The 13,854-nt window shown below is 46.7% G+C and overlaps 3 protein-coding genes across 5 annotated transcripts in view; 2 read left to right on the top strand and 1 right to left on the bottom strand.

The window, feature by feature from the left end:
• Window positions 1-5,805, top strand: part of LOC147030781 (insulin-like growth factor-binding protein 2) — a 106,887-nt gene extending 101,082 nt beyond the window's left edge. Inside the window, exons 2-4 of the mRNA XM_085875189.1 lie at window positions 1,254-1,453; window positions 3,838-3,972; window positions 4,865-5,805. Coding sequence (XP_085731315.1) covers window positions 1,254-1,453; window positions 3,838-3,972; window positions 4,865-5,011 — 482 coding nt within the window. The 3' untranslated portion in view covers window positions 5,012-5,805. The remainder of the gene's footprint in view (window positions 1-1,253; window positions 1,454-3,837; window positions 3,973-4,864) is intronic.
• LOC147030780 (insulin-like growth factor-binding protein 5) lies at window positions 5,317-10,005 on the bottom strand. Its single transcript, XM_085875188.1, has 4 exons — window positions 9,411-10,005; window positions 7,874-8,031; window positions 7,285-7,404; window positions 5,317-6,170 (listed from the first exon to the last, which is right to left on the bottom strand). The coding sequence occupies exons 1-4, from the start codon at window positions 10,003-10,005 to the stop codon at window positions 6,054-6,056; spliced, it is 990 nt and encodes a 329-aa protein (XP_085731314.1). The 3' UTR covers window positions 5,317-6,053.
• A 56-nt stretch (window positions 10,006-10,061) lies between these two features.
• Window positions 10,062-13,854, top strand: part of LOC147030779 (SPRY domain-containing protein 3-like) — a 246,085-nt gene continuing 242,292 nt past the window's right edge. For 2 of the 3 annotated variants that reach the window (XM_085875182.1, XM_085875180.1), the window contains exon 1: window positions 10,345-11,158. In XM_085875182.1, the coding sequence (XP_085731308.1) occupies window positions 11,005-11,158 (154 nt within the window). In that variant the 5' untranslated portion in view covers window positions 10,345-11,004. Of the gene's footprint in view, window positions 10,160-10,344; window positions 11,159-13,854 lie in introns of those variants that run through there. The other variant, XM_085875181.1, reaches the window with a different exon arrangement.

Genomic DNA, 13,854 nt, shown 5'->3' with positions numbered 1-13,854 from the left:
ACCATACAGTCTTGGTGCTGAACCATTGCTGCAGTAAAGCCAATTGTAGTCCTGGTTGCCCAGCCTGCCTGCTCGTTTTAGCATGGACAATCGTGTGTTCATGGACCGTTGTTGCTTTGGAGTTGGGTCATCAGGTATTTTTTGATGTTTTACCATCCACCAGGAGTGATATGATTTTACCATGATATGATTCCTTGCCCATTACAGCCACTGCCCTGCCCTTGTCTGCTGGTGCAAATATCAAATCGTTCTTGTTTCTCAGACTTTTCATCGCCTTCAGCTTTGGCACCAAGAGATTAGGTTTGGGTTTGTTCATGTGTATAAAGGCTCCAGTGGTCTGAGACTCACGGTGCATGATGGTGGTCTTCTCCACCGGTAGATTGGTAATGGCAACAATCTGAGCCACAGGTGTGGATGCAGGGGTTATGCTGAAATTCAACCCTTTCCTTGGGACGGTGCACACTAGGATGGTCTTTTGACAATCTTAGGATGGTCTTTTGAGGTTGTTCCATCATAATCCCACAACAAAAGTAAAACGTCTTCTGGGATCACAATCCCATAAAACATACGGTGTATCTTTCTGGCTTTGCAAACCGTAATTGCATCTTGCCGTCGATAGGTGGAAGAGTCGATCTACTTTTTACTGTGAGCTACTTGTCATACAATATTGGAAGTAATAATTGAAAACTGAAATTCTATAATGGAGTGCATTTTTAGGTTCCATCTGAGCACATTACTCATAATTCTGGAGAAGCCAAGTTAAAATCTCTTATGTTGTGCTGATTCGTCATTTGGCTATTAAGGTCCTTGAAACTCATCTAAAAGTACACTGATGTGCCCTCATGCCATTGTCCTGTGTGCAAATCATACACAGGCTTCAACCATTAGTCTTATATCAGTTTAAAAAAAATCAATCGCCATCTCCTGAATAGCAGTTTCATGACGTCCTTGTGTGTTCTGCGTAGAAAGCTTCCGAAAAGCGAGGAATGTCATCTTGAAACTTTTACCATAAATCTGACAGAATCTGCACCAGCCACATCACTTTGAACAATTTGTTTTGTATTATTTCCAGTAATGACAATGAAATGCCTTGAAACATTCAAAAAAAATGAAAAAAAAAGTCTTATCTCGTAAAACGGGCTTTATTGGGGGTGAGGAATGTATGACAAAGTGAAATGTGTCAGCTTATCTAGGTCAGTTGTCTGCACCTGTTTGATGAGCCCTTGTGCTTCCCTCGGCTTGTGCGTGTGCAGAGATTGAGGATGCGGTTATCATTCCGCGAGAGTCCGAGTTAACCGAACCACCGCGATCTGTCATCATTAGTGGTTTCAACCGGCCTAAATACTCTTCGAAAAAGGCAGAGATCTTAAATAGTCGGAACCATGACAACGCTCGCCTGATCCCTTCGCACCGACCGGCTCAAGGCAGCCAACATTCACACCGAAGAGAGAGGGTAAGCACCGACAGCAGTGCTGTGGCCTGTGAACTCATGCACTGTGATTGCTGGAGCATATTTTTGCACAATAAATTTTGTACAAAACGTCTTTGTAAAACACGTATGTATTTGGAAAAAAAGAAAATGATTTGTTATTTTCTGGGAAGGTCAAAAAACATGTTTAATTATTTGCTCCTCATAACACAAACAAAACCTATAGCGTAAGAGTTTTGTGGTGTATCTGCATGGTGTCAGCATGCAATATACTATCAGTCTTTCCATGATATCTCACTTTCTTGTGAAATGGTTTTTGGTGAAATATAAAGTTTTGCATTCCCAGCCATGATGAAGTTTTTAGACATTTGTGAAACAGCATGTTGAATGAGGAAATGGGAGAGGGGAGGGGAGGCATGTCGGAGGAGTGTGATTTGTGTTAAAAATAAAAAAGTATTTTCTTTAAAATAATATGTGTTTCAAAATGGCAAACGTTTAAAGATGCTCATCTATATTCACGTTTTACATTTAGATTTAAATTTTAGCTCTGGCAAAGGAAGATCAGTCGCAAAAAAATACTCAACGTGTGATGAACAAGAAGCACAAAATCTGAAAACCTGAGCATCTCACATGTGGAAGTTGCTATTTTTTAATCATAAGAGAGTTTGCAAGGGATAATATTGGGGGGAGTAGGGGAATAATAATAAGAAGCTGTGGGTTTCATTTATTTGCCAGTGGGGTATGCTTGCACACTGCACAGCAACTACTCGGGTGCATCCTATGTGCAGACAAAATACATAGAAGTCTTATATATTTTAAGTGTGCTGTCATTACTACGATTACTTCGTGATTATCAACATTTGAAACATATATTGTGCACATCATAGATCAGAGACAGACACATAGGAATCATTTGTAATTGCTTCCTTTCTAATGGATAAATTCCGGCCTCCTTTGACTGGTTTAAAAGCCCATTGTGCGTGCATTCTGCAAAAAACTAAATAACTCGAGTAAATCAACAATTGGTGATTAGCATGAACTCTTTATTTCAAGGTTTACCGCTGTAGTATTTTTTTAATGTAAACACAGTAAAAGTTATCAAAGCGGAAGAAGAAGCACTTGTTACCGTTGCCTCGCAACCAGTTCCAGTGTGTCAGCTCCATATTCTTCAGTCACACGACCCATTATGAGTAGTCTGAGGCTGCACTGGCCGAGCTTTATTCGTGGCTTATTTCTAGGAAATTTGATTTTTGAGTTGCATCAGTGTGCAAAATTTCAGCTTTCTACCCCACCTCGAAGGGACTAAACATTAATATCAGTGAGTGAGTGAGTGAGTCAGTGTTTAGAAAGAGCTTTATCATTTATTTATGATCAGTTCTGGACAGTTCAAACTACTTTGTACAACGTTTCTCCGACAAACGACTACTCCCCATAATGCCGGCTTTATTTGGCTCCCCCAAAATAGCCAGCATCCATGTTAACCTGCAGTTGGTAAAACCTCTCGTTCGATTATGTCCCCCATTGCAGATTGACACGAGCTTTGCCAAAGTTTAGCATTTGGTTGTCTCAACCTATTTTGTAACTAGATTTCCTGCATTTGCATGACTACTACAACCACTACCTTAATAGCTACAATTAATCCCCCTTCTTGTGTAGTCAGCCACAGCAGGTGGTTTGGCCCAAGTCTTTAATGAACCGTATGGCCAGGTCTTGCATTTGAGTGAAGGTGATTTTGACAGGAACTCGAAATTTGTTCAGGGTGCCGGAGAAAACTCACATACTCTGCAAAAGACACGGTGGGATCTTTAATGTCCAGCAAGTAATGCCAGCAGATCAGACACCCATGTTAATGTCTATCCGAGGGATTTTCGCATGTACACGGAGAATAGTGCAAGTGATTAACCACTGACCCCCCCCCCCCCCCGCCGGAGAGAGCACAGATTGACACTTTTTTTTTTGCTCATGGAGCGAGTTGGTGTGACAAATAATAAAAGGAGATGAGTCCATCCATCCGTCATGTGAAGAACCAGGACCTTGAGCAGGGAGGGTTATTGACAGCACGCATTGCTCCCTGTTGGAGCGGATATTACTCGTCAATCAAAAGCACAATTTGTTTTGTCCTAATTAAGCTTTTCAGTTTCAAGATGCATGGCGTAACAACGTCATTCCCTTTAATAGTGATAATAATCTTAAACCTGTGGAAATGTCAGTCATAGATTGTTAAATGTCACTTGCACACTACACATGAGCATCAGGTGTCTTGCTTATTCATTCACAATCGTTTCTGTTTACGGATGTGTTACATCAAAGCGTTAAGCATCCATTGTTGATGACACCTTTATTGATCAGTGTACCTGTTGGAACAGTTTATGAATGTGATTTTTTTCCTTGCGCATGTGTCAAAACAGGCAAGTTGCCAGGAGGTGTTAAGTCTTAAGATGAATCGAATTACAATGCAGCACAGCCAGCACGACTTGCTGGAAGACCTATTGAACTTCTACATCCCAAACTGCGACAAGAATGGTCTCTACAATGTCAAGCAGGTGACCCTACCCCCACCACACTCTGTTTGCCTAACTGTCTCACCACGATACACTCCCTCACATCTGCGTGCACTGTAAGTTTGTTCCGCATGCCAAGAAAATGGCTGTTTAGGGAGTCATAACAGTGATTTATCTCCTGGAGAATGGGAACCGTTCGAGCTCAGTGGCAATAACTAGAGCCTGCCAAACTAAAGGTTGGTCAGGTCAAATCCATTACTGCTTTGTCCTTGATCAAAACAAACTCGATTTCAATTCGATGAATCTCAAAGTATAGAATGCTTTTCTCTTCCAATGTGATTATCTAAAAAGGATTGAAACTGTTTTCAAAATAACCACTGCATCTTTGAAGTTTAAACAAAGCTTTTGGACTTCCCAATCACACGCATAATTCGCTAGTATGATTACGGGAAATCCAAAAAAAGTTGTCATTTGTTAAAAATTGCCTTAAACTATCATCGGTGTCGCGGTTTCAAGGTCGTTTGATGACTTTACGCATTAAGATTACGTGAAGGGAAGAGGCATCTCTTGACACAAAGACGATCTGAATGATTAGGTGGCAATCCTGCCCGTCTTTCCCATTCCTAGAGATGTTTAAAATGAAGTTAGAAGTTGTCATTTCGAATGGGTATAAGCTCAAATGCCAAATTGGAACCGAATCTGTGGTGTCTCTGTAATGACCTAAAAAAGACTGTCACAGGAAAACCGGTATCGGATTTTCCCACCATGCATCACCTTTTCACCTTCCTGAATTTCCAAACAAACCCGCAGCATGATACCCAGCACACCTGCTCCAGCAGACGTTCCATTGATCAGGAAAGACAACTGGCATGCATGCTATACTAACGACGATCCTGCGTGGTGTGTGTGGTGTGTTTGTGCGCCCCTTGCGCAGTGCATGCCATCACTGAATGGACAACGTGGCGAGTGTTGGTGCGTCGACCCGCAGACGGGCCAGCACATAAACGACTCGCCGAAAGTCCGGGGCAACCTCGACTGCCGGCGATTTGTGGTACAACAGGAACAAGAGGATGTAGAATGAGGTTTTGGGCAAGACACCCTCCCCCTCCCCTGAAGACCCTTGCTGCTACCAACCCTTGTGCACCTGTTCTAATTGGCACTTCTTCTTGCTGAGTTGTTTGTTAATGCTGCTTCATGCAGCGAATTTGTAGATATATCACTTTATATGAAAAAGGCAAATCCTTATGGACTGGAAATGTTTTGTTAAAGCATCGTTGTCTCGCGGATCGTATATAAGAGACGTGTGGTTGAAGCGGAGGCCACGGTCTGACGTCGTACTCTTGGCCAGCTGTGAAACAGGGCAGAACCACATCAAAGTCACGATACTTTCGTTGTATGGTTTTTATTCAACACCAGTTTTGACAGGAATCACACTGTAAAATAGTAATTTATTCTTGCAATATTGATTAATGAAGTTCAGCTTTAACAGGATAAGGAACTAAACTACCAGTTTGAATGCTACAACTGCAAGCAAATTATCAGATGGTTAATTGGTCCAAAGGAAACAGTCAGAAAAAGCTTACTAACCCAGCTCCTTTTTTTTTTTTTTTTCTTCCTGTGCTCTAGAAGCTTGTGATTATGAACCTACATTAAATAGCCTCCTAAGATTATATTTAATTTATATGTCTTAATAAATACTAAATAACTGTGGTTTTGTTTCAAATGAATATTGAACAGTGGGGTGTTCCCTTTTTCGCGTGTTAGTAATTTTCTTTAGCCGGGACCAGGGTATAAAGCCTGCTTGCAATCCTAAATCGTTGACTGAAAAGTCTGCCGTTGCATCCATAAACAAAAGGAAGAGAACCACTTTTTTTTTTAATAAACATCAGAGCAAAAATCCAAAAAAAAACAACAAAAAAACTACTTGTGCTGCTGTCAAAACACAGCTGTCAAAACAGTCGCCTGTCCGCTGCATTCACGTCGTGTGCTCCTCGGAGCAAATTCCAGGCATATTGTTCATCTTCCATTATGGAATGGTTAAGCTGAACCTCAGTCTGCTTTTGGAAGTCCACCTTACATTCCTCCCGAGGTTATTCCACCGTGCTCCTTCAAGCGCCATCCATTCAGTCAATGTTCTGGCATTTCCTTTTGCCTCCAATGTGTTCCGAATCAGGAATGCGCATTCCCAGCTTATTGACGCACCAGCACAGGCCTCTCTTCCGTCCTTTTGATGGTTTGCACTGGAATGAAACAATCAGACCGTGCACACCATGTCAACACTTCAGTCCTCTTTTTCCTCTACTCCTCTCTCTCCGTGAAGCAACAACGAAGCCGTTATAAAAAGTTATTTTTCCCCTCCCTCTTTTGTTTACGATATTTTACCCGATATTGTTCATTATGGGCTGGCAGGACAGCCTAGAGGTACACACAGTCACCTCGAAGCTGTCTAGCCTGGGGTTGAATCCCGACCTAGCCATAAACCGTCATCCTGGTGTTTCACAGGCAGGGTGTTTCATCAATGTGTGTGCCATTCTCTGGATGCATGTTAAACTGGATGTCCCATCTGCCACCATCAGTCGGCTGACGCTAAAGATCCTCATGGTGTCCTTTACGAAGTGAAGGCGAGAGATATCACCGGCGCCACGTCCAAATTCCAAATTCCTACCCTAATCACTTAGTCGAACGTCAGGCCCGGCCAGCGGGTTTGTGAAATACTTGGACCAAAAACTTCCCTCCTCCAACCCCACAAGAACGTGGGAATAATTGTGGCCGTTAAAGAAGAAGGAGACTATGTTATTTGCCAGTAAGGTGGCGATTCATAAGTGGACCAGCTTTTTTTTCCTGTCTAGCCCAGGGAACATGCACAAACAGAGTACATCGTTTGCTTTTGACTGCAGGACGCGTCACATGCCCTCATTGGGATCCTTTCTTGTCTATAACTGTTTTGGTGGCCCCAAAAGTGATCTCGATCTTTCACCGGCCTATACTTTGTCTACAAATTTTTTTAAAAGCTCCAAAAATGCTGAGTTTCCCTACATTAGAAAATCGATATGGAAATCACATCAGGTACTGGATAAGAATTCCCATGTTTGTAATGTTTGGATGATCAGCTTTGGGAAGAGAGGCGAAGTACAAGTATGCTACCACCATTAGAGACTGTCATCATCGGGTTGAGTGTAGAGAAGTTCGTGAAACATTTACTCAAGTCTTTTCCTAACACCAAAGCCGAATAAAATATTGTGACATTGATTATTCCGTGTTCATGAAACATTTTGCCAACACACCCAGTCACACAACACCGTCGCGGGTTTGTCGAAAGTGTACGTCCGCCTCTTGAAACTCGAGTGTTCTCACCTGACGCTTCTTGAAATATCCCCGCCGGTCACAATTTGGGAGGTGGAGACGCCTGATGTTCAATATGGGGTTGTCTTTCATTTGCCGCATCAGACGGTCCATTCGCTGCTTGCAAGGAGGCTGCAGGCAATGGCGCAAGAGGTTAGAAGTGTTAACCGTAAATCAGAAAGTTCACGATGAATTGGTCAAAGTTTAACGGACAGACAACTCTTAAATCCAGGCGCCATGCTGAGAACGCTGCACTGCAAGCGACAGATCAAGATTTATGTTCGAGTATGGGCAGCTTTTAGCCGCCCGGTGGCGCCAGTGTGTTACAAACTGCTGTACACTCAAACAATGAAATAAAATTTGTTAAATTTAAATGAATAAACTGTTTTCCACCCACTTATCCGTTCCTACAACTCAGGCCGAGTCCAGGACGCACCGTTGCAAGCCGCGTGCATATAAAAGGTCACAATAAGGGATTTTATGGGACCGACAATCCCGAAACATACGTTCACCTAACGAAAGAGCAAACAAACATGGAAATCGACTGCTCGTCCGCTACACGATGATTGCTCGATGGAGATGTTAAAAAGAGCACGCGTACCTCCTCCACTGCTTTCCATGACTCCGCCGTGGTGTGCGGCTCATTTACCACGAAGAATCGAGGATTGCGCGGACCCGAACCGACACTCGGTCTGACCCACAAACTTGAAGGGTCTGGTTCTTCACTTGTGTCCGAGATCTCGGCCTCGGCCTCGGCCGCTGCGCACAACGGGAGGTAAACTCAATGCAAACACAGAGGCGCACGAACACGAACACGAACACTAGTTCGCTGTATTAACTGCACGCACGAGCACTATTTGGAAAGCAGTGGGGAGAGGGTGCAGTCAAAGTGAATTTGTTTTGGGGGTAGGGGGTGCAGTCAAGGTGAAATTGTCTTGGGGGGGGTAGGGGGTGCAGTCAAGGTGAATTTGTTTTGGGGGGTAGGAGGTGCAGTCAAGGTGAATCTGTTTTGGGGGGTAGGGGTGCAGTCAAGGTGAATTTGTTTTGGGGGGTAGGGGTGCAGTTAAGGTGAATTTGTTTTGGGGATAGGTGGTGCAGTCATGGTGAATCTGTTTTGGGGGGTAGGGGGTGCAGTCAAGGTGAATCTGTTTTGGGGGGTAGGGGGTGCCGTCAAGGTGAATCTGTTTTGGGGGGTAGGGGGTGCAGTCAAGGTGAATCTGTTTTGGGGGGTAGGGGGTGCCGTCAATGTGAATTTGTTTTGGGGGGTAGGGGGTGCAGTCATGGTGAATCTGTTTTGGGGGGTAGGGGGTGCAGTCAAGGTGAATCTGTTTTGGGGGGTAGGGGGTGCCGTCAAGGTGAATTTGTTCTGGGGGGTAGGGGTGCAGTCAAGGTGAATTGGTTTTGGGGGTAGGGGGTGCAGTCAAGGTGAATTTGTTTGGGGGTAGGGGGTGCTGTCAAGGTGAGTTTGTTTTGCTGGGAGGGTAGGTTTGCCATCAAGGTTAGTTCTCTTTTTGTGGGGTAGGGTGTGCTGTCCAGGGATGTTTGTTTTGTGGGGTAGGGGGTGCTGTCCAGGGAATTTGTTTTGGGGGTAGGGAGTGCCTTCAAGCTTAGTTCTCTTTGGGGGGTTAGGGGTGCCCTTAAGGTGAGTTTCATGGGGGTGCCATCAAGGTGAGTTTCTTTGGGGGGGGAGTTAGGGGGTGTCTTCAAGGTGAGTAACTTTTGGGGTGGGTTTAGGGAGTGTCGCCAAGATGAGTTTGTTTTAGGAGGATTAGGGGGTGCCGTCAAGGTAAGTTTCTTTTGAGGGGTGGATGAGGTTTCAGTCAAGGAGAGTGTGCTTGGGGGTGCGAGTCCAGAGTATGTGTAAAAGAAGAGGTTGTGATGTAGAGGGGGAAGGATATGTGCGGGAGCATTGTAAACGTGGTGTGTGTGTATGAACATTACATATATATATATATATATATATATATATATATATATATATATATATATATATATATATATATATATATATGACAGTTGAAGCGTTTGGGCAATCGTGAAGTAAGTGAGCGCAAGTTGGGAGAGTTTGTGAACGAGTCCACAGAGTGAGAGAGGAAGAGTGAGATGGTCCACACGGGCTCGTCCCCCCTTAAGCTCACCTCTCTCGGTGGGCTCCGTGAGTCTCTGCTGCAGTTGACACTCTCCACGACCCTCGAGCAACGCCTGCAGGGGCCGCGCCTCATCGGCCCTCGGGGAGCATCGCAAGCCAGAGCCGCAGCGCTCCGTGTAAATGCCGCACGCGTGTCCGCGCGCCAGAGCGCACGTGAAGCAGCATCCGCAGCCGTGCTCCTTCACGGGCTCGCAATCCAAGGGCTGCTCGCACTGCGCGACCGCACGCTTGTCGCACGGCTCGCATTGCACCACCGGCCCGGGAGCCCAGGCCAGCGACGCGGGCACGCACAAGGCCAGCAGCACGAGCACCGCGGGCTCCGCACGACTGTCGTGACGGGAAGGCATGGCCGGCATGCGAGGATGGCGGCTGACGGTCGATCGGTCGTCGGGACCGCCTTCGTTGGGCACGGACACGCTGCGACCGCCAGGAGCCGCGGGTTTGCACGTGGGCGCACGGCGGCGATCGCCGCTCTCCTTCGGGCGGGGAACGGACGGCGCCGAATTTATTGCGAACACAGCGCGGCCCCCGAAACGGATTTGTCGTCGGTCCAACGTATGGGCTGGCAGGCCGACGGCGGGCATGCAGGGTTGGGGCCCGGCTGTAATTTAAGACGTCGCGGGGCTTGGCCAGGGGGACACTCCTTCGGTCGGTGCGCGGGAGGATCATCAGGAGGAGTTTTAGGAGGAGCGAGCCGACGCGTGCTCAACTCTCACTTCGGGAGAGTCTTTACCTCAGGTGACACATCAAGCCGAGCGTTCACCACGGGGGTCCGAGATGACGTCACAATGAACGACGTCACATTTGACGACTCGAGGAACCTGAAAGGACAATTCCAATATTCACCACGTGACCCGTGTTACCACACGCAGGGACGCACTTCATCCGACGGCCGAAGGTGCTTTCTTTCGATCGTCCTGTCGAACGTTCTCGTCTGAAGGTCTCGTTCATGGATCCCTGGTGCGGAAAGCAGGTTCAAACCCCGTCTCCGATTGGTTTTTGCCCATTGTCTCGCAGCGTCCCGCTCGTTCACGGACGTCCCGTTCAAGACGGACGTCTTGTCCTGCTTGCAATGTCTGTGCAATCCCTTCCATTAGCCGTGGCGATCACTAAAACCTTTAAAACCAAGAAGACTAAGAAGAAGAAGAAGAAGAAGAGAACATGAATACCAGATTGCGTCACAATGCGTAAATCAGCGACTGTTGATCGATTTTAAATCCTTCACTTTCAATGATTAATGAATCGAGACCGAACGAACCTTCGTTGGGTTTTGATATTTTGTTCGCCCTTAATCAGTGAAAAGTTCATTCCTCTTGCCGACGGGTCACGATGCGTGCTTTTTGACCGATATTTTTTCCCATTGTGGACGTCTCATTGTGAAGTAGTTTGAGGCCCAGGACGGGGGTTTCATTGTAGACGTGACGTCACTCTCATTGTGAAGCTCAAGTCACGCAGCAGCCGAGCGTCCCGGGGCCCAGGCCGTGCCTGTTGCCACCCGAGGTCCCACCGTCGCATCTCGGGTAGTAAATCGGGACCAGGGCATCTCCACGAGGAGGTGCTCGTTTCGGGGGGTAAACCCGCTGATGTGTCCCACCAAGCCGCCGACCCGTTGCGCAGGTTCAGCCGTCGTCACACATCGACCGCTGTTTGCATCACGACTGAGCGACCACGTGGTTCATGTAAACACATCCTTCATGTCGTGCTTCTCAAGCGATCTCTCGAATACAATCTCAAGTGGTGAGGAATGGGGGAAGAGAGGGGGTACGGGGTGGGTAATCGGGTAGGGGGAGAAAGGAATGTAACCTGCAGACATTACGGTATTACAGCTGTTTAACCTGGGTTCGAATCCCCACCCAGCTGTGAACTCGCAGGGTGATTCACTCGTTTGTGTGTGCCTTCTTCTCCTATTACATGGTGGACGTTAAAGATCCCACGGCATCCTTCACGAAGAGTCGGTGAGCTATTTCCGGCACCCTGGCCAAATTCCAAAATCCCTGCCCTCACCTTTAGTTGAACGTCAGGCCTGGCCAGCTGCTTCGTGAAAGACTTGGACCAAGATTTCCTGCCGTCATCTACGTCACGTCATGCAGTGCGACCATTTCGTCAGATCTTCACCTTTTCAACTTGACTTATCAACCTTATCAACCAAGTTAAATCAACTTGACATATTCTGTCCTGTAAGGTCACCCGGTACGTGGCAAGGCTTCCAACAGATCAGTTCTGATTACATCTATTAAATCCTAATCACTCGAGCGGTCTCGCCTTTACCGATCCATATCGACGGCCTTGTGCGTGCACACACACACACACACACACACACACACACACACACACACACACACACACACACACACACACACACACACACACACACACACACACACACACACACACATACATGTCTGTTATTGTTATGGAAATTTCAGTTGCAGCTGAAATGATAGACCGCCAGCGAGCCTTGCCAGAATATATTTGGCACATCGAGAACTTGTAACCTGTGCCCGCAATCCTGGATGCTAATGCACTTGGCTTCAAACCCAACCAACTGTCCTCCTGATATCATACAAAGTGGTCCGAGCAGCTGCTGCTGCGCAGCCAGTTTCACCGGCGGTGCCCGAGCCTGCACTTGATTGCACATGCTTAGTTGGAGTTTGAGTTACAAGTGAAAGCCCCCACCAAAACGACAATTCTCCACATCTGTGACGCCAACGATGATGCGCTTGCGCCCGTGGTAATGACAACGTGCTATCCAACTGAGAGTGCGTGATGTGGTGCTCCATGCAAGCCATCCCAACATGCCCCACCTCACATTTCTTTTCGCGTGCCAGTTTAATCAACTTGGCATATATTGAGACGAAAAGCCCGTTCGTCACAGGAGCCCTCCTGTCCGGCTCTCCAGTAGGAAAACGGCCTGCAGTGCTGGCGCCGCGCCTGGGCGGGCACCTGCTTGCAGTGGCAACCGTAAACTCCGCCACGTGTCGTTAACTCCAAGTGCAGAGCGGTGCCCGCGCCTGTGCAGACAAAGGTAGCAGTCGAACAGGAGAGCATGCCAAAGTTCACATTGCCGATGCCAATGGCGTCGTGGGCAGACTGTGCATTGTGTCAACATCGCCCCTGGGACTACCCGCTGCAGCTGCCACGCACTCTGTGCCCGTCTGCCTTTGGCTCGCAGACTCTTATGGCCCGGGGGTACTTCATCAAAAGTGTCAGCACTAGCGAATGCTATGCAACCCCTGATCAAAGTTCAATCTATTCTAAAATCTGCACAGCATTATACCGTCTGTTCCTACATGGGTATACATTAAATATCGGAACATCACATGGGTTTATGCCCTTTTCATTTACACTGCTACCATCCCTTTCTTTGGATATTTTTTTGCTTGTCTCAGCAGCACAGATGATATTGCCTTCCAAAAAAAATTAAAAAGTTACCCAACAAGAGAGAAGACACCTGCGAAGTGAACACGAACAGAAATCCCTTGCTCAAAATGTCTGAAGCCTGGAATTTGTTCCGTGCTCGCTCTTCGCAGTTAAACTTTGTAATAAGCTTCATGTGAGCAAACCTCATGTTCCTGAAATAATCTCCAGCGAAGGTGCAGATTCTGACTGATCATTAACCTGCAAAATCTTCCACTGCAAGGATTCTTGCTTGTGTCAGTGATGGCTTTGTTCTCTAAACCTGTGCAATGCTGGGATACGTTGTTCACCTTTTCAATGATCCGAGCAACTCGAGCGAAGTGCTTTTTCGACTCTCAAAACACTGAGCATCTGTGGTTAACGCCTCAACATTCGCAGAATTGATAACCTGGATCCAAAAGTTATGAAATTTCATCCTTGAAAAAATTGTTCTGGTTAATAATACAGGGCAAGCCTTTCAAAAAATGACTTTTTTGAGTTATGTCTGTCAAGCAGCCAGGTGTACAAGTCTCAACAGTGTATTCCAAGGAGTTAAAGAAACCGGGGACTCAGCCATGAAAACAAGGCCGGTGCAAGGATATTAGGCGCCCCAGGCGAACCTTCAGTTTTGCACCCCTTACCCTGCCCCCACCACAATTAACTTTCGAAAATGAATATTGTGCATTTTAGTATGAATAAAACTTCTGCATTCATCGAGTTCAATAACAGGGGTAATATAGCTTAGAGGGACCCAGAAGTAGGCGGGAGAAGAGATAGATCAGGTGGAGAGATTGATTAGGGCGAAGCCCACTGTCTTGCCTGCCCATACCTGCATCACCTACCTGCCTGCCATTTCATCAACCCGCCAGGCATGTCATTGGCCTGCATCGCCTACGTGTACCACCATCACTTGCCTGCTTTACTTGCCATGACCACTGGCCTGTGTGCCATCTGTTTTGCGCCATGACTGCCAAAGCCAGCCGTGCCCGTCCTGCCCACAGGACTTCCCAATGAGAGCCTGAATGCTTCCAACATTA

The sequence above is a fragment of the Eptatretus burgeri genome, chromosome 3 (assembly GCF_056783735.1).
Source record: "Eptatretus burgeri isolate ZD-2024b chromosome 3, Ebu_testis_v1, whole genome shotgun sequence".
NCBI lineage: Eukaryota > Metazoa > Chordata > Myxini > Myxiniformes > Myxinidae > Eptatretus > Eptatretus burgeri.
Note: the sequence above shows the minus strand (reverse complement) of the source record. Positions and strands in the feature narration are given on the sequence as shown.